This window comes from Phacochoerus africanus, chromosome 4 (assembly GCF_016906955.1).
Source record: "Phacochoerus africanus isolate WHEZ1 chromosome 4, ROS_Pafr_v1, whole genome shotgun sequence".
NCBI classification, from domain to species: domain Eukaryota; kingdom Metazoa; phylum Chordata; class Mammalia; order Artiodactyla; family Suidae; genus Phacochoerus; species Phacochoerus africanus.
This window is the reverse complement of record NC_062547.1, coordinates 66875821-66901872: the sequence shown is the minus strand read 5'-3', so window position 1 is coordinate 66901872 and position 26052 is coordinate 66875821. Positions and strand designations below refer to the sequence as shown.

General features: G+C 42.1%; 1 protein-coding gene and 1 long non-coding RNA gene across 2 annotated transcripts in view; one reads left to right on the top strand and one right to left on the bottom strand.

Annotated features, from left to right (window-relative positions):
• LOC125125647 (uncharacterized) overlaps positions 1–26052 on the bottom strand; it is a 51005-nt gene that overhangs the window by 843 nt on the left and 24110 nt on the right. The window contains exon 2 of the long non-coding RNA XR_007134454.1: positions 1–170. This is a non-coding gene — a long non-coding RNA (uncharacterized LOC125125647). The remainder of the gene's footprint in view (positions 171–26052) is intronic.
• On the top strand, positions 74–22118 carry LOC125125645 (zinc finger protein 791-like). Its single transcript, XM_047776948.1, has 4 exons — positions 74–188; positions 18910–19036; positions 19224–19284; positions 19952–22118. The coding sequence occupies exons 1-4, from the start codon at positions 186–188 to the stop codon at positions 21600–21602; spliced, it is 1842 nt and encodes a 613-aa protein (XP_047632904.1). The 5' UTR covers positions 74–185; the 3' UTR covers positions 21603–22118.

Sequence of the window (26052 nt, the reverse complement as noted above, 5' to 3'; positions counted from 1 at the left end):
GTGTGGGCGACGCTCCAGTGATGGGCGTGGGTGGTGTGGACGGTTCGCTCAGACCTCTTCGCTCCCGCGCCGTAGATCCGCGCGGTTAAAGGCGGTCGGTGGCTGCGCGGCATCCTGTATCACTGTGAACGGCACTTGCCGCGACAGTCGTGGGGTGGATAACCCGGAAGCTGAGAAACCGAAAAATGGTGAGTTAGGGACCAGGTGTCAGGAGACCGGGGTGGAGGGACCGGTTGGGACCAACCGTGGCGGGACCCGGGCCTCCCCACTGTCAACTCTGGACTCTCAGACCCGGGTGCACCGGGAGCGCGGCACATACTGTAGGGGCTCCGCTAGCGGTTGGAGCCCAGGGCGGCCTTTCCGTTCACTGCTGCGACCGGGTCTCCTCTCGGATGGTGCGGAGACCACAGGATGGTTATCAGGGGACAGTCGTGACTCAGTATCCTAGGTTCCTGCGCTGGAGGAGCTATGGTCTCTGGGGTCCACAGTCCCTCCTTTCTCCTCCGGGGCTACTCCTTTTTTTTTTAACCCCCTCACTCTTCCAAATGTTTGAAGAGGGTCATAAATTTACCACCGTGTACCCCTACCCCAGCTCTTCCTTGGGCAGGCAATAAATTTGCCTAAATTTCCAGATCTTTCCCCACATTCCCAAACGCCATCTTCTCCTCTTCAGTTAGAGCTTCCTTATTAACTATTTGTCCTCCGTGATGCATTTCAAATTACGCAGTAAATTGTTTACCGTTTCTCCACAGACTCATGAATGGCTCTTTTAAAGATTTACTTGTCTATGTATATTTTTCAATGAGAGGAAATCAGATTAACCACGTGATACTACTTTGCTTAAATCTGCCTCTGCACCCCCACCCCCAGTCTTTCCTGGGCACGGACATCCAATTTGAGCCCTTTAGGTGGACGTTCCTATTTGGAGACTCCTGGGTGGTCTGTCTTTTCATCACAGTTCCAGGTCAGCCCTGCCCCTCTCTGAGTTTGTGACTTTGTTCACTTTAAGTCTCCGTTTTTAATAACTTTAAATGTACCTGATCAGGAGATCTTGGAAGAGAACCTAGACTACTTCCAAAGGGAAGAGGTGAATTCCAGAAAAAAAATATTCCATTAGTTTCTTTTTTCCTTGATTTTTTTTTTCTTTTTTCATTTTCACTTTTTTTTTTCCTTCTCATGAGTGACTAAGTAACATTCAGGATCTAGTTTTTTCTTCAGTTATGATCATTTCCATTTTCTTGCCATGGAAATAATAATTAACCGACATTTATTTTCTGAAAGAAATAGATATTTGTGTATTTTTTTCTTGAGCTAGAAAAAATGCCTTACAATTTTCTTCCCTCTTTTACACATAAATTCTGGATTAGAGTGGTTGGGCTGAATTATTCAAACTGGGTTTGTGGCATTTAAAATATCAATGGTGTCCATGGCAACCCCAGTAAGGAGCAGAGACCACCATATTTCCAAGCTGAGTACCCCCTGCTTGAGCCTGCAAAGGAAAGTACTCTGTTGTCCTGGGGAGCCTGCTCACACCAACTGTGGAAGGAGCCTTTATAGTGAGAGAAGATACAGAGCCCTGTAAAGCTGGGAACAGTGGATGGGGGTGGGGAGTGACCCCCTTTCTGAAGTTGTAACTGTGGTTTTCTTGGGCCTGTTTCTAGACACAGGTTTGAGCTGCATCCCCAGTGGCCAGAGTGTAGGTGCACTCCGTAATTTGAGTATATTGAGAAAGTCTGTGACGGTCAGGAGTTCTGTCTCCTGGACAAGAGTTTAACAATTTCCGAGTACATTTAAGTTAGAACTTTAAGTTGAATCTGGCCAAGAGTTTTGTGTGTGTGTTTTTCTTGCTTTTGGTTTTTTAGAGCCGCACCTGCAGCATATGGAAGTTCCCAAGCTAGGGGTTAAATCAGAGCTATAGCTGCTGGTTTGCACCACAGCCACAGCAAAGCCAGATCCCAGCCATGTCTGTGACCTATGCCACAGCTTGTGGCAACGCCAGACCCTTAATCCACTGAGCAAGACCAGGGGTAGAATCCACATCCTCGTGGGTACTAGTCAGGCTTGTTACCACTGAGCCACAACAGGAACTTCCTGGCCGAGGGTTTTCTTTTTGCCATTTCTAGGGCTGCGTCTGTGGCACATGGAGGTTCCCAGGTTAGGGGTCTAATCAGAGCTGTAGCCGCCGGCCTACACCAGAGCCACAGCAACACAGGATCCGAGCCGCGTCTGCAACCTACACCACAGCTCACGGCAACACCGGATTCTTAACCCACCGAGGAAGGCCAGGGATCGAACCTGCAACCTCGTGGTTCCTAGTTGGATTCATTAACCACTGAGCCACGACAGGAACTCCGGGTTTTCTAACTTAAAAGAACTAATGCCTGGGAGTTCCCGTTGTGGCCCAGTGGTTACAAACCTGACTGGTATCCATGAGGACTCAGGTTCCATCCCTGGACCTGCTCAGTGGGTAAGGATCTGGCATTGCATGAGCTGTGGTGTAGGCTGCAGACAAAGCTCAGATCTGGCATTGCTGTGGCTGTGATGTGAGCCAGCAGCTGCAACTGATTAAACCCTTAGCAAGGGAACTTCCATATGCTGCTGGTACAGCCCTAAAAAGACAAAAAAAAAATAAAATAAAAAAAGAAGGCTGTAAGAGAGAGCGTTTGCATTATGATGGAGCCTCCAGAGTTCATTCCTGTGGCTGCTCAGGTGTCCTTCACCAGGGATTGACCCACTCTAGGAGTTGTATCCCCATAGGAGTCTGGACCTCAAGCTTGGGGAGGTGGGTTTTCTTCTAAACTGTGGGGAAGCAGCTGCTTATCTCACTGATTCAAATGTTTGCATCCCTTTCCTTGTGTATGTTTATATATTGAATACTGCATTCTTACCTATAGTTTCCCTTAATAGTTTATGAGATTATTTACTCTGAGTGTATATTTATAGTTTCCAGGCTTTAAATATATTGAGAGAAACATTGGGAGTAAGGCAAGGAATTCTGGAACCAAACAATATTTATTCATTTTAGGCAAGAGAGCCCCAAGATATGAGCTGGGTGTATTTGAGTGCTCAGGTGGTTTTTACATTTGTAGGTCAGGTTTTTTTATGTGCATGCCCCAAGAGAGCTTTGAAATTTTAAGTGCTGTATTACTGAAGCAAACGAATTCCTGTAATTGATATGAAGAAAACCATATAAAACTTAACATATATCATTGAAAATCCTAGTACATTTAATGTATTAGACCCAAATTCCTAGTGCATTACAGATTACATATTTCTGAAATAACCCCCAGAGTGAGTATAAGGAGAGACTGATGCCTTTCTTGTTAATTTTAGTTAGAAGGAGATTTAGAAACTTTTTTTTTTTTTTGGTCTTTTTGAGGGCTGCACCTGCGGCATATGGAAGTTCCCAGGCTAGGGGTCTAATTGGAGCTGTAGCCACCAGCCACAGCCACAGCCACGCCAGATCTGAGCCATGTCTGTGACCTACACCACAGCTCACAGCAGCGCCAGATCCTTAACCTACTGAGCGAGGCCAGGGATCGAACCCACAACCTCATGGTTCCTAGTCCGATTTGTTTCTGCTGTGCCATGACAGGAACTCCAAAATTTTTCATTTTTTATGACTTAAACTTTTATGACCTTTAGCTTTAAAGGAGTAAATCTTAGAATCTATAGAAAATAAAAAAATTTTTTAAATTGAAAACAAAAGTAAGTTAACTAAAAGTAAAGGCTCTTGGAAGTTCCCTTCATGACTCAGTGGTTAACAAACCCAACTAGGATCCATGAGGTTGCAGGTTCGATCCCTGGCCTCACTCAGTGGGTTAAGGATCTGGCGTTGCCATGAGCTGCAGTGTAGGTCGCACACGCAGCTTGGATCCTGCTTTGCTGTGGTTGTGATGTAGGCCAAGCAGCTGCAGCTCCCATTCAACTTCATATGCTGCCAGTGTGGCCCTAAAAAACAAAAAAGGGGGGGGGCTATTAAATTGAAAAATATGGATTATGCAAATTACTCAGTTAACTTGATTATTTGATTATTTCAAATAATGGGAAGGTAAGCAAAAATCTGTTAAGGTCTAAAGTAGACTCCAGAATATCCTGGCCCCTCAGGTGCTCTTGCTTCAGTCACCCCCAAATAACGTATCAATCGTTTCTTGAGCATCTTGATTTGGTATTTCTTTATCAAAAAAGAAGCAATTGCAAATGCATATTTCTTTCCCACTTTTGTCCTTACAATGAGTAGTCAAATTCCACATTTTCTGATGTTTGCTCACAGTTTAAGCCTCACCAGTCTGTTAAATAATAAAAATTATCCACATAGATTTTAAAGGTCTAATCAGCTTTATTAAGTGATTGGTGAATCAGACAGCATCTCATCTAGCAAGCAGAGAGTGTTCCAAACAGAAGGCTTGTATGGGCAGAAGAGGGTCGGGATAAGGAAAGAGTGGGTTATCTCATCTTCCTTTCAGGGATAGAAAAATCCTGTGTGGCAGATTACCTCATTGGTGCTGACCAGGAAATTCCAGACTGGTTAAAATTACATTTCTGGGGGAGGCTGTATTTGCAGTTAGGTTAGGTATTAAGTCTTAGTGACATGGGCTTAGCACACATGGCTCCATTTGGGGCCTTTTGTTTCTTTTTAACACTGCCCTCTTCTCCTTGTGGACATGCCGATGAGAAGTCTGGGTCTCCTTTTGTCTAGAGATTGCAGGAGATTGTGGCCACACAAGCCCCTCCCTTGGGCAAGAATTGTTGCTTCAGTCCCACCCCGCAATCACAGTGAACACCCAGGCCAGGCTCCTTTTCTTGTTTCCTGAAGCCATCTCAGAGGTGCTTGAGAGGCCAGCCCTGAGACCTCTATTCTGTGATCCGTAACTCTCGAGGTGGGGAGGGAGTTTGCTACACGCGCAGCAGCCCCAAACCATAGCTCTGCAGGTGACCATAGCAGTTGCCACTGAGCAGCATGTCCAGACAAGACCATCACCTGTGGGCCTGTCTCCTGCTGGGACTTGCTCTGCTGACTGATGGTAGCCGGCGCTGGGGGCTCTGCTGTGAACTCTGCTACCCTCTGTTGCATTATTAACCTACCAAGCCTCAGTTTTAGATCCAGCCATCCAGAATTGTCATTTTAAAAACTCTTAGGCATTTGGGAGCAGCAGTATGGGACTGGAGCTCTCCTTCAATTAGTCCTGGATCTGTCTGTTTGCTGGGATTCATCTCCGTATGAGAGTGAAACTGTGATGGTGCCAGGGTTGGACCAAACATGCAAGGCACACCTGGGAGAGGGTGACTGTAGCCTGTGCAGGAGCTGGGCAGTTGGATGGTAGTTCCTGGCAGAGCAGTTATTAAAGAGAAAAGAGAAGAGGGGAAAGTCAGTCATTAGAAGGAGGGTGAGTCCCCATTCCTAACTCTAGAGAGTTCCTAAAAACCGTTGAGTTCTTCTGCCGCTGCCTTTATTGCAACAAAGATCCTGACCTTTGGGTTTATAGGGGACAGTACCATGGCACCCATGTGGCACAGCCAAGGGATTAGTGCAAACCTGACTTAAGCCCAGGTCCCTTAGACTTTAGAAAGTAGCCAGATGTTGTGGAGGAGGTCTCTCACCCTGGTGACAGTGATCTGAGACTCTCTGGAAATGGAATTTATAAATATCAAAGGACACCCCCTCCCCCAAAGGACCTACAGTGACCAAAAAACAAAACAGGGAAGCACAGGAGGCGCGGAGAACAAAAGAAAAAAAAATTCTGAAACAAAGGTCCACAATTGGACCCAACTGGAAATCCAAAATATAAGGAAAGAATGTATACAACCAAAAAAGCTGAATGAGCACACCTGACTTTGGGCCCTCTATACCTTAGTTTCTGAATTAACTTTCCCATATGCTGTGCTGCACTAATTCTCAAACTTTCATGCAAATAATAACTCCTAGGGCTCAAATTACAATTATACCTGGGATCCACTGATAATCTTAGGGGAGTTACTAAATATTATATGGAAGACTAATAAGCATATTTTGCCTAAACTGTATGAGAACTATGGTCTTAAACTGTCCTTGGTCTTATCACCCACTGTCCTAAAACAGCCCACACCAAGGAGGAAAGGTCTGATCTAGTGAATCTTAAATGAAAAAAGATTTTTTGAGTTGCAAGCCAGAGAACTAACCCATACAACAGCCGTAACCAGGGCCACAGTGGTGACAACACCAGATCCTTAACCCTGAGCCACGAGAGAACTCCATAAATGAAATTTTAATTTAGTCTTTGCCACTTTCAAGTTATATTGATAAATGGAACTACTACATTAATTTTTTTTTTGTCTTTTGTCTTTTTAGGGCCTCACCCGCAGCACATGCAGGTTCCCAGGCCAGGGGTCTAATCGGAGCTACAGCTGCTGGCCTACACCACAGCCACAGCAACACAGGATCCGAGCCACGCCTTCAACCTACACCACAGCTCACGACAACACTGGATCTTTAACCCACTGAGCAAGGCCAGGGACTGAATCTGCAACTTCCTGGTTCCTAGTCAGATTCATTTCTGCTGCGCCAAAATGAACAGTCCCGGGGATGCCCAGGACTACTATATTATGTTGATAATGGGATTCACTGACCATACCTCCCAGTTACATTAGTTAATATGGCCCAGTGTAAATTAAACAGGGTTTCAGAGGATTGAAAATCATTGTACAAACTGTTTAGTAAGGAAGTGATTAATCTCCTGTGCTTCTCCTTTTAATAGTTTTATTTGGTCTGTTCTTCTCAAATCTGGAAAGAATGAATGACACCTCACACTGGATTACGGCAAACTTGAGGCTATGACTGCACCAAATAAACCCCTATTTCCCCATCCTCAGCATTTTGGAAATTACTGACTCTAGCCACTCAGCAACTGGTAAACATTCTGCTCTCACAGATTTGGTTCTGTTCAATGCCTGTTTCAACAGCCTGTCAGTCGGCCTTCATCTGTGAAGGGACATAAAACACTTTAACCTGGTTACCCTCAGGGAACCACAACACCACTGCCACTTTGCACACACTCTATGCAGGCAGGATGTGAACTGTAGCCACCTTGCTCCAGAAGCAAAGGTGTGACATTACACTAATGGCATCCTCTTCTGAGGACATCACAATATAAAAAATAGAGTTCTATTTGAGCCCACTTAGAATGTTACTTACAAATTGGCCCACCTTGAATAATGTCCTGCAAAAAAACAAGGCTCTGGACTCTGGTCAAAATGCCAGATTAACAGGCAGGGCTCCTGTTAGTCTCATCAGACACTGCTTCCCAATAGAGGCTTCAGTGACCTCCTCTTGTGCCTCTGGAGTTAGCCATCATGGCCTTAAGTTGTCCATTGGCTTCTAACTCCTTCCCTAGGCCCAAGTCTGTTTGCCTTTTGAGCTGCAGTGACCCCTTCTTCCAGAGCTATGCTAAAAATAGCCTGAACATGTCACCCCTCATCCAGCTTCCCATGACGACCTGGGGCCTGTAACTAGCACCCCAGGAGCGCAGCCCAGGTATGGAGACCCCCTTGAGACAAGACACAGCCAAACCTGGGCCCTTAGCCATAATTACCCACAGGAAGGGTGGCCTCCCCTCTCCTCAGTTCTTGCCACATGCCTTCGTGCTGAAGGAGATCACCCCCCCTTCCCAGACCCCCTGGGGGTTCCTTAGGTTCCCTGACTGAGAAGCAATGGAATTCATAAGACTTTGGGGCAACAGGGTCACATTCACATATGATCCAGCTCAGGCAGAGTGGCTGCTTTCCATCTCTTCATTGGACATCCTGATGAAGGAAGGGACTCAGTGGTCCACAACTGACCAAACACCAGGCTGTTGTCTTAGCACTGACCAGCAAGTTGGCTTTGTCAGTGTGTTTACAGACCCCTGGATGGTTGTCTTAAGAGTTGCCCCTTGAAGTTCCCGTCGTGGCACAGTGGTTAATAAATCCGACTAGGAACCATGAGGTTGCGGGTTCAATCCCTGGCCTTGCTCAGGTTGAGGATCCAGCGTTGCCGTGAGCTGTGATGTAGGTATCGGATATGGCTCGGATCCTGCGTTACTGTGGCTGTGGTGTAGGCCGATGGCTACAGTTCCGATTAGACCCTTAGCCTGAGAACCTCCATGTGCTGCAGGAAGCAGCCCTAGAAAAGGCAAAAAGAAAAAAAAAAAAAAAGAGAGAGTTGTCCCTTTGTGGTAAAAGAATCCTGTGACTCTCTTGCCTAACAGATACTACAGTGTAAATCAAGGTGCTTGTCTGTATATATACTGAAGCCACAACAGGAGGCCTCACCAGGCCACTCGTATCCATGTCAGCATCCTGGGCACTGACCAAGGCACTCATTTCACTTCTCAAATGATGCAGTGCTGGGCTGTGGAATACGGCACTCAGTGTAGTACCCTCTCGCTTGTAGGCCTCATGAGAGCTCCAAAAGGCTCACTGAAGTAACTTCAGATAAGTTAACTGAAAAATGACCTTTCAGCCATCAGTCACCTAAGATGTTAATGTATTTGACTTCATCTTTTTTTTTTTTTTCTAATAGACTTTACCTTTCTTTCCAGCAGCTTTAGGTTTATAGAAAACTTGATGACAAAGTACAGAGAGTTCCCACTTAATCTCTCTGCTGTCACAGTTTGCCCTAATTTTTTATATCTTGTATTATCGTGGTACAGTTGGTTACATTTGATGAACCAATGCATTAAAGTCTATAATTTACCATGGTGTTAACTCGAGGTAAATGACCTGGGTTCTGGCAACATAAAATGAGTTGTGTTAATCATTTCTGCATCATGTAATCTACTTTCATGCCCTTAAAGTCCCCTGTACTCCATCTATTCATTCATTCCTCCCTCCTACCCCCAAAGCCCTGGCAGCCAAAGATCTTTTCATTGTCTAACAGTTTTATCCTTTCCTGAACTATGCTTGGAATATTACAGCCAGTGATACTGGATACTTTCACTTAGTAATATGATTTTAAGGTTTCTCCATGTCTTCTTAGTTTGATACTTCATTTCCTTTTAACACTGAATAACATTTCACTGTATTGATGTTGGAGTAATTATTTCTCTATTCACCTGCTGGAGGATATCTTGTTTATCTTTCAGTCTAGGCACTCATAAGAAAGTTTTTATAAAAATTCATGCACAGGTGGGTTTTTGAGTTTTGTTTTTGGCTGCACCCACGGCATATAGAAGTTCCCAGGCTAGGGTTCGAGTTGGAGTTGTAGCTGCTGGCCTATGCTACAGCCACAGCCACCCCAGATCCGAATCACATATGTAACCTAGGCAGCAGCTTTTGGCAGTGCTTGGTCCTTAACCCACTGAGAAAGGATCAAACCCACATCTTCATGGATACCAGTTAGGTTCTTACTGCTGAGCCACAGTGGGAATTCCTGTTTTTTATTTTTATTATTATTTTTTTTTATTTATTGTCTTTTTGCCTTTTCTAGGGCCACTCCCACAGCATATGGAGGTTCCCAGGCTAGGGGTTTAATCGGAGCTGCAGCCGCCGGCCTACGCCACAGCCACAGCAACGCGGGATCCGAGCTGCATCTGCAACCTACACCACAGCTCACGGCAATGCCGGATCCTTAACCCACTGAGCAAGGCCAGGGATCGAACCCAAAACCTCATGGTTCCTAGTCAGATTCGCCAACCACCGCACCATGACAGGAACTCCTGTTTTTTGTTTTATGAACATAACTTTGCAACTTTGTAATTTGGCAAATTACAAAGAACCCTGACCGTGGGACTGTAATGGTTAAGAATGGGTTAAGTATTTTAAGAAACTGCCTGTTTTCCAAAATAGGCATACCATATCCATTCCCACCAGCAATGAGTGAGGGTTCCTTTTGCTCCACATCTTTTCCATCCTTTGATGTTTGTTCTCTGTTTTGGGGCTTTTTTTTTTGCTTTTTAGGGCCGCACTTGCGGCATATGGAGGTTCCCAGGTTAGGAATCGAATGGGAGCTGTAGCCGCCATCCTACTTCATGGCCACAGCAGATCTGAACTTCGTCTTCGACCTGCGCCACAGCTCACGGCAACGTTGGATCTTTAACCCACTAAGCAAGGCCAGGAATCGAACCCGTGTCCTAATGGTTACTGGTCAGGTTTGTTACCTCTGAGCCACAACAGGAACTCCTAATGATTGAATTTCTTCTCCATAATCATTGCATATGCACCAAAAGACAGTTTTATTTCTTCCCATTCCGTGTACCTTTTTTTTTGTCTTTTTTTTTTGTTGTTGTTGTTGTTGCTATTTCTTGGGCCGCTCCCGCGGCATATGGAGGTTCCCAGGCTAGGGGTTGAATCGGAGCTGTAGCCACCAGCCTACGCCAGAGCCACAGCAACGCGGGATCCGAGCCGCATCTGCAACCTACACCACAGCTCACGGCAATGCTGGATCGTTAACCCACTGAGCAAGGGCAGGGACCGAACCCGCAACCTCATGGTTCCTAGTCGGATTCGTTAACCACTGCACCACGATGGGAACTCCTCCATGTACCTTTTATTTCCTTCATTGTGAGAGCTTAGACTTCCAGTGCAGCATTGACTAGGACTAGTGAGAAGGGGACATCGCTGCCTCCTGATCCTACCAGGAGGCATCTCATTTCTCACCATTAAGTGTGGTGTTAACTGCAGTGGTTTTGTAGATGGTCTTTCTCATGAAGTTCCTCTCTATTCCTAATGTGCTATCATAAATGGATTTGGGGTTTTGTCAAATGCTTTTTACATTTTCACTTTCTCCTCTTTCATTCTTCATATTAATAATTCCTGTCTTTTCTCTTTTTGGTTCTCAGATTGTATAGATATTTCTGAACTTCAGCCTTTCAAAAACCAGCTTTTGGTTTTGTTGATTTTTCTCAGTGATTTCTTGTAATTTCATTGATTTCCTCTCACTGATTTCCTGCTTACTTTGGACTTAATTTGCTCTTTTTCTAGTTTTGAAGGGTAAAGGCTTAGATCATTAATTACAGAGCTCTTCAAGTATGTGCCATCAATGCCATAAATTTCCCTCTAGGTCCTATTTTTGCTGCATTCCACAAATTTCAGTAAATTGTACTTTTTTTTCTTCGTTTAATTCAAGATAATTTTTGTTTCTTTTTATGGCCACACCTGCAGCATATGGAAGTTCCTAGGCTTAGGAATCAAATCAGAGCTGCAGCTGGCAACCTTTGCCACAGCAATGCCAGATCTGAGCCACATCTGCAACCTGTGCCACAGCTTGCAGCAATGCTGGATTCTTAACCCCCCCGAACAAGGCCAGTGATCAACCCTTCATCCTCATGGATACTAGTTAGATTCTTAATGCACTGAGCTATGACGGAAACTCCAATTCAAGATAATTTTTAATTGTCGTTGAGACTTCTTTGATCCATGGATTATTTAGACATGCACTGTTAAATTGAGGGGTTTTCAGTATCTATTTTTTTCTTTTTTTCCCCCTTTTTTTGGGCTGTGAAAGTTCCTGGGTCAGGGATCAACCTTGCTCCAAAGTTGCAGCCTGCACCACAACTGCAGCAACGCCAAATCCTTAATCAAGTGTACCAAAAGGGAACTTCCATTTTCAGTTGTTGGTTTCCAAATTAATGACTTTGTGCTCTGAGAATGTTTTGTATCATTTCCCTTGTTTCAAATTGGTTAAGATGTGTTTTATGTTGGTAATATGTTCTGTCTTCATGAATTTTCCATGTTGACTTGAGAAGATTGTGTATTCTGCTGTTGTTTGATGGTGTATTCCACAGTTTTCAGTTGAGTCCACTTGTTTGAGGGCACCATTCAATTCAGCTATAGTTTTCCTGATTTTTTTCCAGCTGGTTCTCATCATCATTAATAGAGGAGTACTGAAGTCCAATATATTATATTAGTAGATTCATCTGTTTTTTTGCAGTTCTGTCCTTTTTTCCCCACATATATTTTACCATTGTATTGCTGTAAACATAAGCCCTGAAGATAGCTATATCTCCTTGGAGACTTGACCCCTTTATCATTATGTAATGCTTTTCTTTATCCCTGTGCTTTGTCTGAAAGTAATATAGCTATTCCACTCGTTTTTTTTTTTTTCTTTTTCTTTTTTTAGGGTACCAGGGGCTTACAGAAGTTCCTGGACTAGGGGTCGAATTGGAGGTGCAGCTGCTGGCCTACGCCACAGTAACTTGGGATCCAAGCCACATCTGCAACCTACGCCAAAGCTTGCAGCAGTGCTGGATCCTTCACCCACTGAGCAAGGCCAGGGATTGAACCTAAAACTTCATGGTTCCTAGTGGATTCGTTTCTGCTTCGCCACGACAGGAACTCCTTCATCCCTTATTCTTAATCCATCTGTCTTTATTGTTAATGCAGCTTGATTACAGACAACATATAACTGTTTTTTTGTTTGTTTTTTTTAATATACTATGACAGTATCTGACTTCAATTATTGTATTTTCACCATTGGCTTTTTTTTTTTTTAGGTATAGTTGATTTACAATATGATATCAGTTTAAAATATAAAAACTAGTAATTCAAGATTATACTGCATAAAAGTTTTTACCAAATATTGGCTATATTACCTCTGCTGTACAATATACCCTTGCAGTTTGTTTATTTTACACATACTAGTTTGTACCTCTTAATCACCTATCCCTATCTTTCCCCTCCCCACTTTCTTCTCTGCACTGGTAACTGCTAGTTTATTGTATCCGTGAGTCTGTTTTCTTATATTCACTTGTTTCTTTTGTTTTTTAGATTCCACATGTAAGTGAAGTCGTATGGTACTTGTCTTTCTCTGACTTAACTTCACTAAGCATAATGCCCTCCAGGTCCATCCATGTTGTTGCAGTTGGCAAAATTTTATGCTTTTTTATGGCCAAGAAGTATTCCATTGCATATATTTACCTCATCTTTATCCATTCATTTGTTGATAGACTCTTAGATTGCCTCCATATCTTGGCTATTATAAATAATGGTGCTGTGAATATTACCATGCTTGTATCTTTTTGAAATAGTATGTTCATTTTCTTTGGATATATACCCAAAAGTGGAGTTTCTGGATCATATTTTTAGTTTTTTTGAGAAACCTCAATACTGTTTTCCATAGTGCCTGCACTAATTTACATTCCTACCAACAGTGTGTGAGAGTTCCCTTTTCTCCACATCCTTGCCATTTGTTATTTGTGATCTTTTTGATGGTAGCCATTCTGACAGGTATGAGGTGATGACTTGTTTTGATTTGCATTTCTCAGATGATTAGTGATGAGTATCTTTTCATTTGCCTGCTGATGATCTCTATGTCTTTTTTGGAAAAATGTCTACTCAGGTCTTTTGCCCATTTTTTAAACCAGGTATTTTTTATTTTACTTTATCTATTTGTCTTACAAGGGCCGCCCTCATGGCATATGGAAGTTCCCAGGTTAGGGGTCAAATTGGAACTGCAGCTGCCAGCTTACACCACACCCACAGCAGTGCAACCTACACCACAGCTCATGGTAACTAACACCAGATCCTTAACCCACTGAGCAAAGCCAGGGATCAAACCCAAGTCCTCATGAATATTAGTTGGGTTTGTTACTATTGAGCTACAGTGGGAACTCCCTATTGTTTTCTTTATACTGAGTTGTATGAGCTATTTATATGTTCTGGATATTAATCCCTTATCAGTCATATCAGAGACATCAGGTCCTTAACCTGCTGAGCCACAACAGGAACTCTGAGGAGGATTCCCTTTTCTCCATACCTTCCAGCATTTGTTGTTTGTAGACTATTAATGATGACCATTCTGACGAGTGTGAAGTGGTATCTCGCTATCATTTCAATTTGAATTTTCTGATAATTAGTGATGTTGAACATCTTTTCACCTGCCTAGTAGCCATCCATAGGTCTTTGGAGAAATGTCTACTTAGGTCTTCTGCCATTTTTTGATTGGGTTGTTTGGCCTTTTTGGTTGTTGAGTTGTGTGAGTTGTTTGTATATTTTGGAGATTAAGCCTTTGTCAGCTGCATTGTTTACAACTATTTTATCTCATTCTGTAGGTTGTTTTTTTTTTTTTAAGGGCCGCGCCCAAGGCATATGAAGGTTCCCAGGCTAGGGGTTGAGTTGGAGCTGTAGCTACCAGCCTACACCGCAGCCACAGCAATGCTGGATCCAAGCTGCGTCTGTGACCTACACCACAGCTCACCGCAGTGCTGGATCTTCAACCCACTGAGCAAGGACAGAGATTAAACCCACGTCCTCATGGATACTAGATAGGTTCGTTACCGCTGAGCCAACAGGAACTCCTGTCTTTTCAGGTTTATTTATGGTTTCCTTTGCTGTGCAAAAGCCTATAAACTCAATTAGGTCCCATGCATTCAGATTCTTATCCACTGCACCACAGCAGAAACTCTGTCACCCTTTATTTTTAAAAAGTGAAGGTGAGATTATGAAACCAATTCTTTTAAAATATACGCTCGTCTTGGAGTTCCCGTTGTGGCTCAGTGGTTAATGAATCCGACTAGGAACCATGAGGTTGCAGGTTTGATCCCTGGCCTTGCTCAGTGGGTTAAGGATCCGGCATTGCCGTGAGCTGTAGTGTAGGTTGCAGATGTGGCTCGGATCCCACGTTGTTGTGTTGTGGCTCTGGCGTAGGCCATTGGCTACAGCTCCCATTCGACCCCTAGCCTGGGAACCTCCATATGCCACGGGAGTGGCCCAAGGAATGGCAAAAAGACAAAAATAAAAAAATAAAATATATACTCGTCTTGTTACCAAGTTTTGCTGCCAAAATCTATGAATTAAAACTCAGATTGCCACATCACAGGGCAAATAGTAAAATTCCTTTCTTCTCCAGACTTCATTAATTCTTTATTTTTTGTCAAAGAGAATGTACAGAATGTTTTATTGAAAGATTTAGTAGTAATAGCAATATAAACATTTTATAATCAAGATTCTTAAGTGGGCCTTGAGCAGTCTTTAGAGTCCCACAATGTTCTGGTCCCTCATTCATCTCTATCTTGCTTCATAGATGATCTGTGTTGATCTTTAGTTACTCAGACCTTTACCATCTCTTCTTTTCACTACGCAGTGTTGTTTTAGTTTTGCCTGCTTTGACCTTTCAATAAATGAGTATTAATGAAACTACATTCAGAATGTTTGGGGGGGAGGGGTTCCTGTTGTTTCTGTCCATGAGGATGCGGGTTCCATCCCTGGCCTCACTCAGTAGGTTAAGGATCTGGTGTTGCCTAGAGTTGTGGCATAGGTTGCTGATAGAGCTCGAATCTGGCATGGCTGTGGTGTAGGCCCGTAGCTGCAGCTCCAGTTGGACCCCTAGCCTGAGAACTTCCATGTGCCTCAGGTGCAGCTGTAAAAAAAAAATGGGGAAGGAGTTCCCATCATGGTGCAGCAGAAACAAATCTGACTAGGAATGAAGAGGTTGCAGGTTTGATCACTAACCTCTCTCTGTGGGTTAAGGATCCGGCATTGCTGTGAGCTGTGGTGTAGGTTGCAGATGCGGCTTAGGTCCTGCATTGCAGTGGCTGTGGCCAGCAACTCTAGCTCCGATTGGACCCCTAGCCTGGGAACCTCCTCCATATGCTTCAGTTGCAGTCCTAAAAAGCAAAAAAAAAAAGGGGGGGGGGGCGAGTTCCCGTCGTGGCACAGTGGTTAACGAATCCGACTAGGAACCATGACGTTGCGGGTTCCATCCCTGGCCTTGCTCAGTGGGTTAATGATCCAGTGTTGCGTGAGCTGTGATGTAGGTCACAGACGCAGGTCGGATCCTGTGTTGCTGTGGCTCTGGCGTAGGCTGGCAGCTACAGCCCGATTAGACCCCTAGCCTGGGAACCTCCATATGCCGCTGAAGCGGCCCAAGAAATGGCAAAAAGACCAAAAAAAAAAAAGGGAAAAAACGGGGGAAAGAAGTTTTTTGCTTGGTTCCTTGCAACAGTGTGTTTAGTATGTTACCTAGTGTCTGAGGTTGCAGGTCATCCAAAGTACTTTTACATTGCAGTGGTTATAGGATTTGGGCTTTTTCTAGTTTAATTTTTAATCTTATTAAAGATAACTTCTATATTTTTATATTGATCTCCAAGTACAAATACACAATAAGGGAGTTCCCATCATGGCGCAGTGGTTAACGAATCCGACTAGGAACCATGAGGTTGCGGGTTCGGTCCCTGCCCTTGCTCAGTGGGCTAAAGATCTGGCGTTGCCGTGAGCTGTGGTGTAGGTTGCAGACGCGGCTTGGATCCCGCGTTGCTGTGGCTCTGGTGTAGGCCAGGGGCTACAGCTCCAATTCGACCCCTAGCCTGGGAACCTCCATATGCCGCGGGAGCAGCCCAAAGAAATAGCAAAAAGACAGAAAAAAAAGAACAAAAAAACAAATACACAATAAACTCTCTGGACAGGAAGAAAAATTGCTAAGCCATAGATCAAGTTCAGATTTACAGGAAATGGGGAGTTCTCTTGTGCAGCAGTTAAGGGTCCAGTGTTATCTCTGCAGCAGTTTGGGTTGCTGCTATGATGCAAGTTTGATGCCTGGACATGGGAATTTCTGCAAAAAAAAAAAAAAAAAAATCCTGAAGTGTTGATGACCACAGGTAGCAAATGCTAGAAATATGCACAAATGGAGGAAGTGCCAACTGATGCTCACCACTGCTATTTCCTGTAAATTTTTTTTTTTTTTTTGCAGCATGTTCAGCACACAGAAGTTCCTGGGCTGGGTATTGAACCCATGCCACAGCAGCTGGATCTTTAACCTCTGCCACAGGGGAACTTCCTCTTGTTTGTCCTTTAACTTCCTTAGTTTTAATGTTTGAATTGGTCGGGCTCTTGCTTTAGGGCTTGTTCTTCCTAAATGAGAAAATTCTCCCTCTTTTGGGATCAAGGAAGCTTTTACCTATGACTTCTAAAAGTGTTCCAATTGCATCTTTCACATTTAAATATACAGTGAATTGGCTATTGTCTGTGGAATACAGGGGAATACAATGCATTTCCTGGTTTGATAGTTTGTTACAGATATATTTTGGGAGAGGTAATATCTTGGTGGCATTAGGCTATTTCTAAGAACATATTTTGTATTTTCCTTTATCTCATTCTCCTTTAATGTTATCTAACAAAAATTTTAAAATTTTCCCATTATGGAGTTCTAGTGGTGGAGCAGTGGGTTAAGGATCTTGTGTTGCTGTAGCTGTGATGTAGGTTGCACCCGTGGCTCAGATTCAATCCCTGGTTCAGGAATTTCATATGCCATGGGCATGCCAAAAAAAATTTAATTATTCATTCTTGTTTAGTACCTAATTAAATTTGTTATGGGGGAAGCCAATGGAAGTTTCCAGATGTTTTTTCCAACTGTAATCATGGAGGATGGGCTCAGTTCCACATGCAGCAAGTTGTAAAAACACATGTAAAATATTGTTTTCCAGAGAAGCTCATTAGAGACTCAAAACCTAGAGTATGGGGGGGGGGCGCAGATGACAGACACAATCTGGTGGGCATAACAAAAATTGAGACTCAGAATGAAGAGTTTGGAATATACTGTAAACAGTTGAGGCACTGACCCATTCCTGTCAGGTTGGTGGGGTCGCTCTGGTTCACAAATGCCAACAGAGGACAAACATTGTGAGCAGGCATTCCTAGGAATCAGCAGTCTCAGGTCTGCTAATGTTAATTCTCTTCTGCCTGCTTCATAATAGGACATTGTTAAGAGCAAGTGTGACAGATCAGCATAGAAAGAGTAGTTACAGCTGACCTAAGCAGCTCATTTACTCCATGGACTCACCAAGAAGGGGGTATTTCTTATTTTGTTCCTTAAATGAATGGTTAAATTCTGCCATTGTAATTGTGGGAGCTTTTTCTCTGTCTTCTGCATGTAGATGTTAGTAGGTCAGTGATCTTTTTCAGAGACCAGAGTTTAGGGAAATTATGTGGCTAAGGTTGCCCAGAGGTTGGGTTGTCATGTTCCTGTGCACCACGTGGGGGCATGTAAATAAGAGAAGTGGGAAGGCAGCCTCTCAAGTGGCTGGTTGAGAATCATCGCTTCTTGGAACTAACTGAGAAAGGGAAATTTTATGATCTTTTAGAGGAAGGCACTTCTGAACCCTTTGTGTTTTATAATGTTAGGCATATTCACCATCAAACCATTGTGGTCTTCAGTGAACTCCCTTGCAAATTGCAGTTCTCATTCAGTTCCCCAAGGTCAGCAAGGTCCAGGGCACACTGTCAGTGGTTTTGCCACAAAGAACTCTTCTAGCATCTTGTCTTCTCAGTATATGCACATATATGTGGTAAAAATGGTGAGAATCTGCTCTGAGGCCCATGCATATAGGATTTTGTGGAAGTCTAAGCTTTCATGCCTTCTTTTTCATGTCCTCTTTCTCATGCCTGAGCACTAACTTGTGAATAACTCTCTAGCTTCATGAAAATAGGACAGAAATAATCTCAAAGGGAATAATTGAGGCTCTGTCAAATATTTTTATAAGTCTCCTGGCCGATCATGTTTGTTGATAGGAATAGAAGAAAAAGCTTCTCATTCTTGTGTTTTTTTCCCCATTAAAACATCATGCAGATGTGACCATGTGCTTCATGGTGTGCTGTGTGATATGATGGGTATTAAAGGAGATGAAAGAGGTTCTCACAAGGAACTGATGGTCTTAAAATGGAAATACTTCTATCATTTGTATAGTATTTCTCACATTTCTCCAACATGCTTTGGACCCTGCCATTAAGGAACAATAACGTTTTAAGTGATGACAGTAAAAATGTAGAAGTAATTTACACATGTTCATGATGCTGTTAAATTTGTGAGGTAAGTGGTTATGTATTGAGAGTAAGAATTTTGATGATCAAGTCATGGAATATTTTTTTGATAACAGCATCATGTGTGAACTTCTTATGAGTGGACTCTAGATTCCCAGTACTGTACATCTCACTCATCTTATGTACATATTGGGGATGTTTTAGGAACCAGTGGCCTTTGAGGATGTGGCTGTGAACTTCACCCCAGAGGAGTGGGCTCTACTGGGTCCTTCACAGAAGAAACTCTACCGAGATGTGATGCGGGAGACTTTGAGGAACCTAGCCTCAGTGGGTAAGGATAATGACCTTCCTTTACTTTGTCAATTATACAAGTGTTTCTTGCTTATCATTGTTGTTCTAAGATTTGGAATGGGGAAGGGAAATACTTTGATAAATAAATCAATCATGGTCGAGGGTCCTCGTGGACCTATGAAATAGTTTTTTCCACAATTTACTGATTTTTGGGGTTTGCATTTTAGGGGAAAAATGGGAGGACCATAACACAGAAGATCAGTATAAAATCCAGGGAAGAAATCTGAGGTGAGTTGCACTCATAATGAGAAGCTTGTCCCACAAGGGAATCTTATGTCATGAAAATTTAAAAACAAGTAAGACGCAAAAAGAGACCAGCTTCAAACTTACTCTTAAAATTTTTACCAAAAATACATTCTTAAAGGCAACATTCATTGTTTCCCAGATAGTTTACTTTGCAGCCTATTCAGAAACTGAATATATGGAGGATTCCCCTGGTAGTTCAGCAGGTTAAGGATCTGGTGGTGTCACTGAAAAATCTGTAACTTCCCTGTAAATGGTAAAAATGTAATACTAATGTTTACTAATAATTATAAAATCATTAATAATTACAAAGTTATTAAATAAATGACTAGGGAGTTCCCATTGTGGCTCAGCAGTAACAAACCCAACTAGTATCCATGAGGATGTGGATTCAATCCCTAGCCTCTCTCAGTGTGTTAAGGATCTGGCATTGCCAAGAGCTGTGGTGTAGGTTGCAGATGTAGCTCAGATCCCACATTGCTGTGGCTGTGGTGTGTGCCTGCAGCTGCAGCTCCAATTCAACCCCTTGACTGGGAACTTCATATGCCATAGGTGCAGCCCTAAAAAGCAAAATAAATAATTAAATTTATAATTGTAAAATTATTAACAAATCATGAATGTGCTTTTGATCTTTTTTTTTTTTTTTTAACAGGAGTCAAACATTAGAGAGTCTCTGTAAAAGTGAAGAAGGTATTCAATGTGGAGAAAACTTCAGCCTTACTATAAATCTTAATCTGAACAAGGATTCTACTGCAGTAAAACCATGGGAGTGCAGTATGTGTGAAAAAGTCTTCATGAGTCGTTCATCCCTTAATAGGCATGTGAGATCTCACATTGTGCCCAAACCATCCAAGTATCAGGAATATGGAAAGAAGCCTTATAAATGTAAGGTATGTGGAAAAGCCTTCAGTTATCTCCAACCTTTTCAAAAACATGAAAGTAATCATGGTATAGAGAAATCCTATAAATGTAAGGAATGTGGGAAATCCTTTAGATATCGCCAGTCTGTTCGAAAACACGAACGGACTCACACTGGAGAGAAACCCTATCAGTGTAAACAATGTGGAAAAGCCTTTCGATACCATCAAACCTTTCAAACACATGAAAGAACTCACACAGGCGAGAAACCCTATGAATGTAAGCAGTGTGGTAAAGCCCTCAGTTGTCCTAGTTCCTTTCGAAGTCATGCAAGGACTCACACTGGAGAAAAACCCTATGAATGTAAAAAGTGTAGTAAAGCCTTTAGTTGTCCCAGTTCTCTTCGAAAACACGAAAGAACCCATACTGGAGAGAAACCCTACGACTGTAAGGAATGTGGGAAAGCATTTATTTCTCTTGGAAGCTTTCAAAGACATATGATAACACATACTGGAGTTGGACCTTACAAATGTAAGGATTGTGGGAAAGCATTCAATTGTCCCAGTTCATATAGAATACATGAAAGATCTCACACTGGAGAAAAACCCTATGAATGTAAACAATGTGGTAGAGCTTTCAGTTGTTCCAGTTCCTTTCGAACACATGAAAGAACTCACACTGGAGAGAAGCCTTATCAATGTAAGGAATGTGGAAAAGCCTTTCATTGGCTCACCACTTTTCAAGTCCACGTGCGAACTCACACTGGAGAGAAACCCTATATATGTAAGCTGTGTGGTAAAGCCCTCAGCTGTCCCACTTCCTTTCGAAGACATGAAAGGACTCACACTGCAGAGAAACCCTATGAATGTAAGCAATGTGGGAAAACCTTCAGTTCTCCTCTAGGTTTGCAAATACATGGAAGAACTCACACTGGAGAGAAGCCCTATAAATGTGAGGAATGTGGCAAAGCATTTGTTTCTCTCACAAGCTTTCGAAGACACATGATGACACACACTGGAGATGGACCTTATAAATGTAAGGAATGTGGGAAAGCATTTAACTGTCCGAGTTCATTTCGAATACACGAAAGAACTCACACAGGAGAGAAACCCTATGAATGTAAAATATGTGGTAAAGCCTTCAGTTGTTCCAGTTATGTTCAAGTACATGAAAGAACTCATACTGGAGAGAAACCGTATGAATGTAAGGAATGTGGGAAGGCCTTCATTTATCGCACAACCTTTAGAGGCCACATGAGAGTGCACACTGGTGAGAAACCGTATAAATGTAAAGACTGTGGAAAAGCCTTTAGTCGACCCAGTTCATTCAGAAGCCATGAAAGAATTCACACTGGAGAGAAACTTCTTGAATGTAAGCACTGTGGGAAAGCCTTCAATTGGCCCACATCCTTACATAAACATGTCATGAGAATGCACACTGGATAGATAAATTGTAACTGATAAATACAGGAGAGTTTTCAAACTTACATGAAAACTACTGGAGAGAAATGCTGTAAATGTAAATACTATGGGAAAGCCTGATGCAGATTAATTCATATACTCTAGAAAATTCACAACATGAAGGAGATGTTTAAAAAGGTTAATACATTATCAGTGGCTCATCTCTAATCATAGATTCTACTTGTTAATTTTTGCAAATGAACTTTGAGTTAAAATAATTCTGTAAGTACTCTTTAAGCAGTAGTACATAAGCTTAGTAGGTAGTATTTTTCTTTAAATCAGCTTATCAAATTTTTGTCTTTCCATTTTGAAATCATTGGATCTGTGGGTGAACTGGAATATAATTGTAATGCACCGATATTATAGAATATGCCAAAATATATAATTTTTTAGTTGTTTTGTAAATAAAGAGGTCATGTGACAATGACACTTTTGTACTTGTTGGGTTTTCCTGTTGACTTCAGGTGGTGGGTACTAGATATTTCTTACCCATTGTAAATATACTTTTTTTTTTAAAAGGGCTGCACCTGTGGCATATGGAAGTTCCCCAGCTAGGGGTTCAGTCAGAGCTGCAGCTGCCAACCTATACCACGGCCATAGCAACACCAGATCTGAACTGCATCTGTTGCCTATGCTGCAGCTCACAGCAACTCAGGATCCTTAACCCACTGAGCGAAGCCAGGGATCAAACCTCTATCCTCATGGGTACCAGTCGGGTTCTTAACCCACTAAGCCACAATGGGAATTCCTAAATATTCCTCTTTCATTAGAAAAACTTTCTTTTTCTTTTGTCAAAAGAGCCTTCTTCTATTTTCCTTGCTAATAAATAGTTGGCATAAATTTTAAGTATGCAAAGTTTATCATAGAATATAATCACATTTGACTTAGTATTTACATCTTTTCTTTTTACTCTTGTCATTCCATCTGATTTGCACAATAGACTTTACATTATCAAAAGAGACCCCTGTTAACATCAAGCTTAAAGGAAACAACTTCACACTGTTTACAAGTTCAGTTATCTTAGATTTAAACTCATAGCTACAACATCTTTGTACTGAAGCAACATTTTTCATCCCAACAGTGCATTAAAAAATCCTACATTATTCTGATGTCATCATTTAAGGTATCCTTTACCCAAAATGCAAAAGTAGTTTACTTATATATGATGTAACTCAAATCAACTAGTGGTATTAACCATCCCTCTATTTATATTGTGCCTATGCTGGAAATACAACAGTGAACATAACTGATGTGGTTACTGCTCTTTCAGTGCTTCAAGTCTATGAAATTAAATATAAATATCACACTTCTAGCTACTTTTTAAAGTGTTATTAACATTCAAACTGCTTCATTTTGTAGTAACATTGTATGTAATAGACCAATAAGTCTTTATATTTGCAAGAAGAAAAGGAAAGAGACCTATGACAGGACAGTAAAATGTAGAATTGGAGATGTTTTTCTGGGATGTATTAATGTCAACATGGGTAATGTGACCTATATCTTCTAGAACCTGGTTTTTTTTTCATGGTTCCATATTAGACTGCTCCACTAGCCTTACTTGTATGAGATTTGACAGGCAAAGTGAAGAAGGCTTTAGTAACCACATAGAGTTTGACATATACCTGGTTCCAGCCCATTTTCCTGATTCCTTGCCCTGCCATCCAAAGTATCCTCATTACCACCAACTACACGACTTCCATTTTCTCAGGCCCATACACGTCCACAGATTGCTCCATAAGTTGCACAGCAAAGATCTGTCACAGTTTGGATTTTCTGGCAAGTCCTGTGGTTGAGAATGTTTTCTGAGGCACTGACTTCCCCCTTCTCTATATTATATTTGTGTAAGGTCTAATTTGTGTAGTAAACACTTTGTTCCGTTGCTATTGCTAGTGACTGGTCCTGACTCCACTACAACATTATGGTGGTGCAGTCAAAAGGAACCATGCAGTCCTGTAGTGTGTTCCTCCACTGCACTGTGTGCGACCTAGTCCTTCCATGTGAGAATTAGCACCTTCCTCTTATCAGACAGTTGATATTTCCAATTACTCGCGGCTGAACATAATGACTCAGTACAGTTGCTTATGTTTGATTGTATGTGATTTTAAAACAATGTTCATTTTTTGTCAAATGTTTCTGTAGGTTTTTTTTTTAGAAATATTCTATTAACTCCAAAAACTTATATACTGACAAATATTATCTTTTCCATTTCCTAATAGGATATATTGAAACATCCCATTGCATTTTTGGATTTTTAGATCAACTTTGTTTTTAATCATTATACATTTTGAATCAGTACTGCTGTGTTGTATATTTTTCTCAGGTAAATTTTATTTTTTTCATAATTACAGTTTTTGTCATGAAATGGATTTCTCATTTCTTAATTAAAAACTTCAATCATGGTTTTGTTGGTGCTTTCTTGACAAAAATTTCCAGAATCACAATGATATTCAAATAAGGGTGTGTAATGAATCATCATAATAAGGATAACCATAGACCATAATGATAGTCATAAAGTTTTATCAGTAACCACCTCTCTCGGCCTCCCAGAGTCTAAACACCCACACTGGCCACAGATTGGCCAGGGCATTCTCATGCAAGAAACCATGCTCCCCAGCCTGGAGCTGCACACAAGTAGAACAGCCACTGCCAAGCAAAGACGACCTTTTTGAGATGGAGGCCCTGAAGACCTGCAGCTGGCTGCCCACCTGCCCTGAGTCATAAGGCAGTACCCTCCAGGTGTGATTCCCCACAGAGGCCATTTCATTGTAAATATACCAGTACTTGAAGAGAGGGTGAAACGTGGCCTCCTGACATATTCCATCAACAGGAAGACGTGTTTCCACTGTTCTCAGTTTGCTGCAATGGTTCTGAGACAGTTTCCCTTTTTCTAGACCCACTGGCCCCTTGAAAACCCTTAGGAGGTCACCTGAGTGACCAGGAGAGATCATATATCTATGGATGGCATATGCTGCAAGCACTCCTAAAGGTCCACTGGAGAGCTGCTGCTTTCTGTCCCTAAAAATGCCATCCCTGTTCAAAGAAGGGAGCCCAACATTGGCACAATTAAACTCCAGGAGATCATTCTAGCACTAGAGGCCGTCCTGGCCAACAGTCAAGCACATCTGCATATTTTTTTACAGATTATCAGGCCATTGCCGATGGTCCAGCTGTCTGGTCTCACCACTGCCAACATGAACAATTTCTTATATAAGTCCAGGTTACACACATCCATGCACATAATAAGCCTCAAGCTTCAGGGGCTCATTTCAATACTCAAGCCAATCAATTGATATGAGTTTCTGAGACACCTACACCTCAGAGCTGATGCTATAACCTTAACCTAGTAAGCCCATAAAATATAAAAACATTGAGAGGCCTCTGAACTAAAGGTCTAGACAGGATGCCAAGCCCCCATGCCCCCACCCTGGCTAACCTGCTAACTAACACAGTTTATTCTACATTTAAAAAAAATTTCACTGGCAATAAAATTTATGGGCTTACTTTCCAGACTAAGAGTGGGGCTGCCTACAGCTGATGGCAAACACTTTATAGGATCCCTCACCCCCTCTGCAGGAGTTACTCATGCTCTGATCATGATGGATACTTGCACAGATATACTACTCGTCACCAGATGTGCCACTTCTAAAAGCAAAGTGTAAGAACCCAAAATACTCCTTCCTTCAGCGTGCTGACATTTTTGCTGTGTTCAATTCATTTCTTCAAATACACAACACTGGGCTCTTTTAAAACGGCATATGATGGAACTTACATCTCCCTGACAACCCCAGACCACAGCCCTCAGAGAATACCAGAATGGCCTACTTAGACAAACCATGCTACTAACATTGTGAAATTAATGTATGGTCTTCTAAATAATTCTTTTTTTTTTTTTTTTTGGCCAAGCCCAGGCCAGGGATTGAACCTGCCACAGCAGTAATCCAAACTGCTGCAGTGACAATGTTGGGTCCTTAACTCACTGTGCCACAAGAGAACTCCCAGTTCTTCCTTTTAGAGACAAGACTTTAGTATCCATTACTTTATTGTGATCAGGCTTACTGGTAGCTTATTAGTAGAAGCCTTCCTATACCAAACATTTATGCCAATATAGTCACTCCCACAGGCCTTCAGTTCATTGTAACAGTGCCCAACTGAAAAGGATATTTCAGCCTTTGACACCTACAGCAAGTAGTAAACACAGCCTAAACTCTAGAAAGAGAATACAAAAGCTTACAGTAAAGGTCTATTTCCCTCTGTTCCTTTCATGTGGAATATCAGGTGAAGCTTTCAACAAAAAATCAAAAGGCCAAACTTGAGAAAATAAAGTTTGAAGAGATAGCAAGCAAAGAACCAGATTCAGATTTAGCAGAGATGTTGGAATTATCAGACCAGAAATTTAAAGCAGCCACAATTAATACACTATAGGCTCTCATGGAAA

What these genes read in the sequence shown, in the direction of transcription:
- LOC125125645 (XM_047776948.1), top strand. An exon ending in GAGGAACCTAGCCTCAGTGG is followed by an intron (nt 19,037 to 19,223) that starts GTAAGGATAATG and finishes TTTGCATTTTAG; the next exon opens with GGGAAAAATGGGAGGACCAT. An exon ending in ATCCAGGGAAGAAATCTGAG is followed by an intron (nt 19,285 to 19,951) that starts GTGAGTTGCACT and finishes TTTTTTTAACAG; the next exon opens with GAGTCAAACATTAGAGAGTC.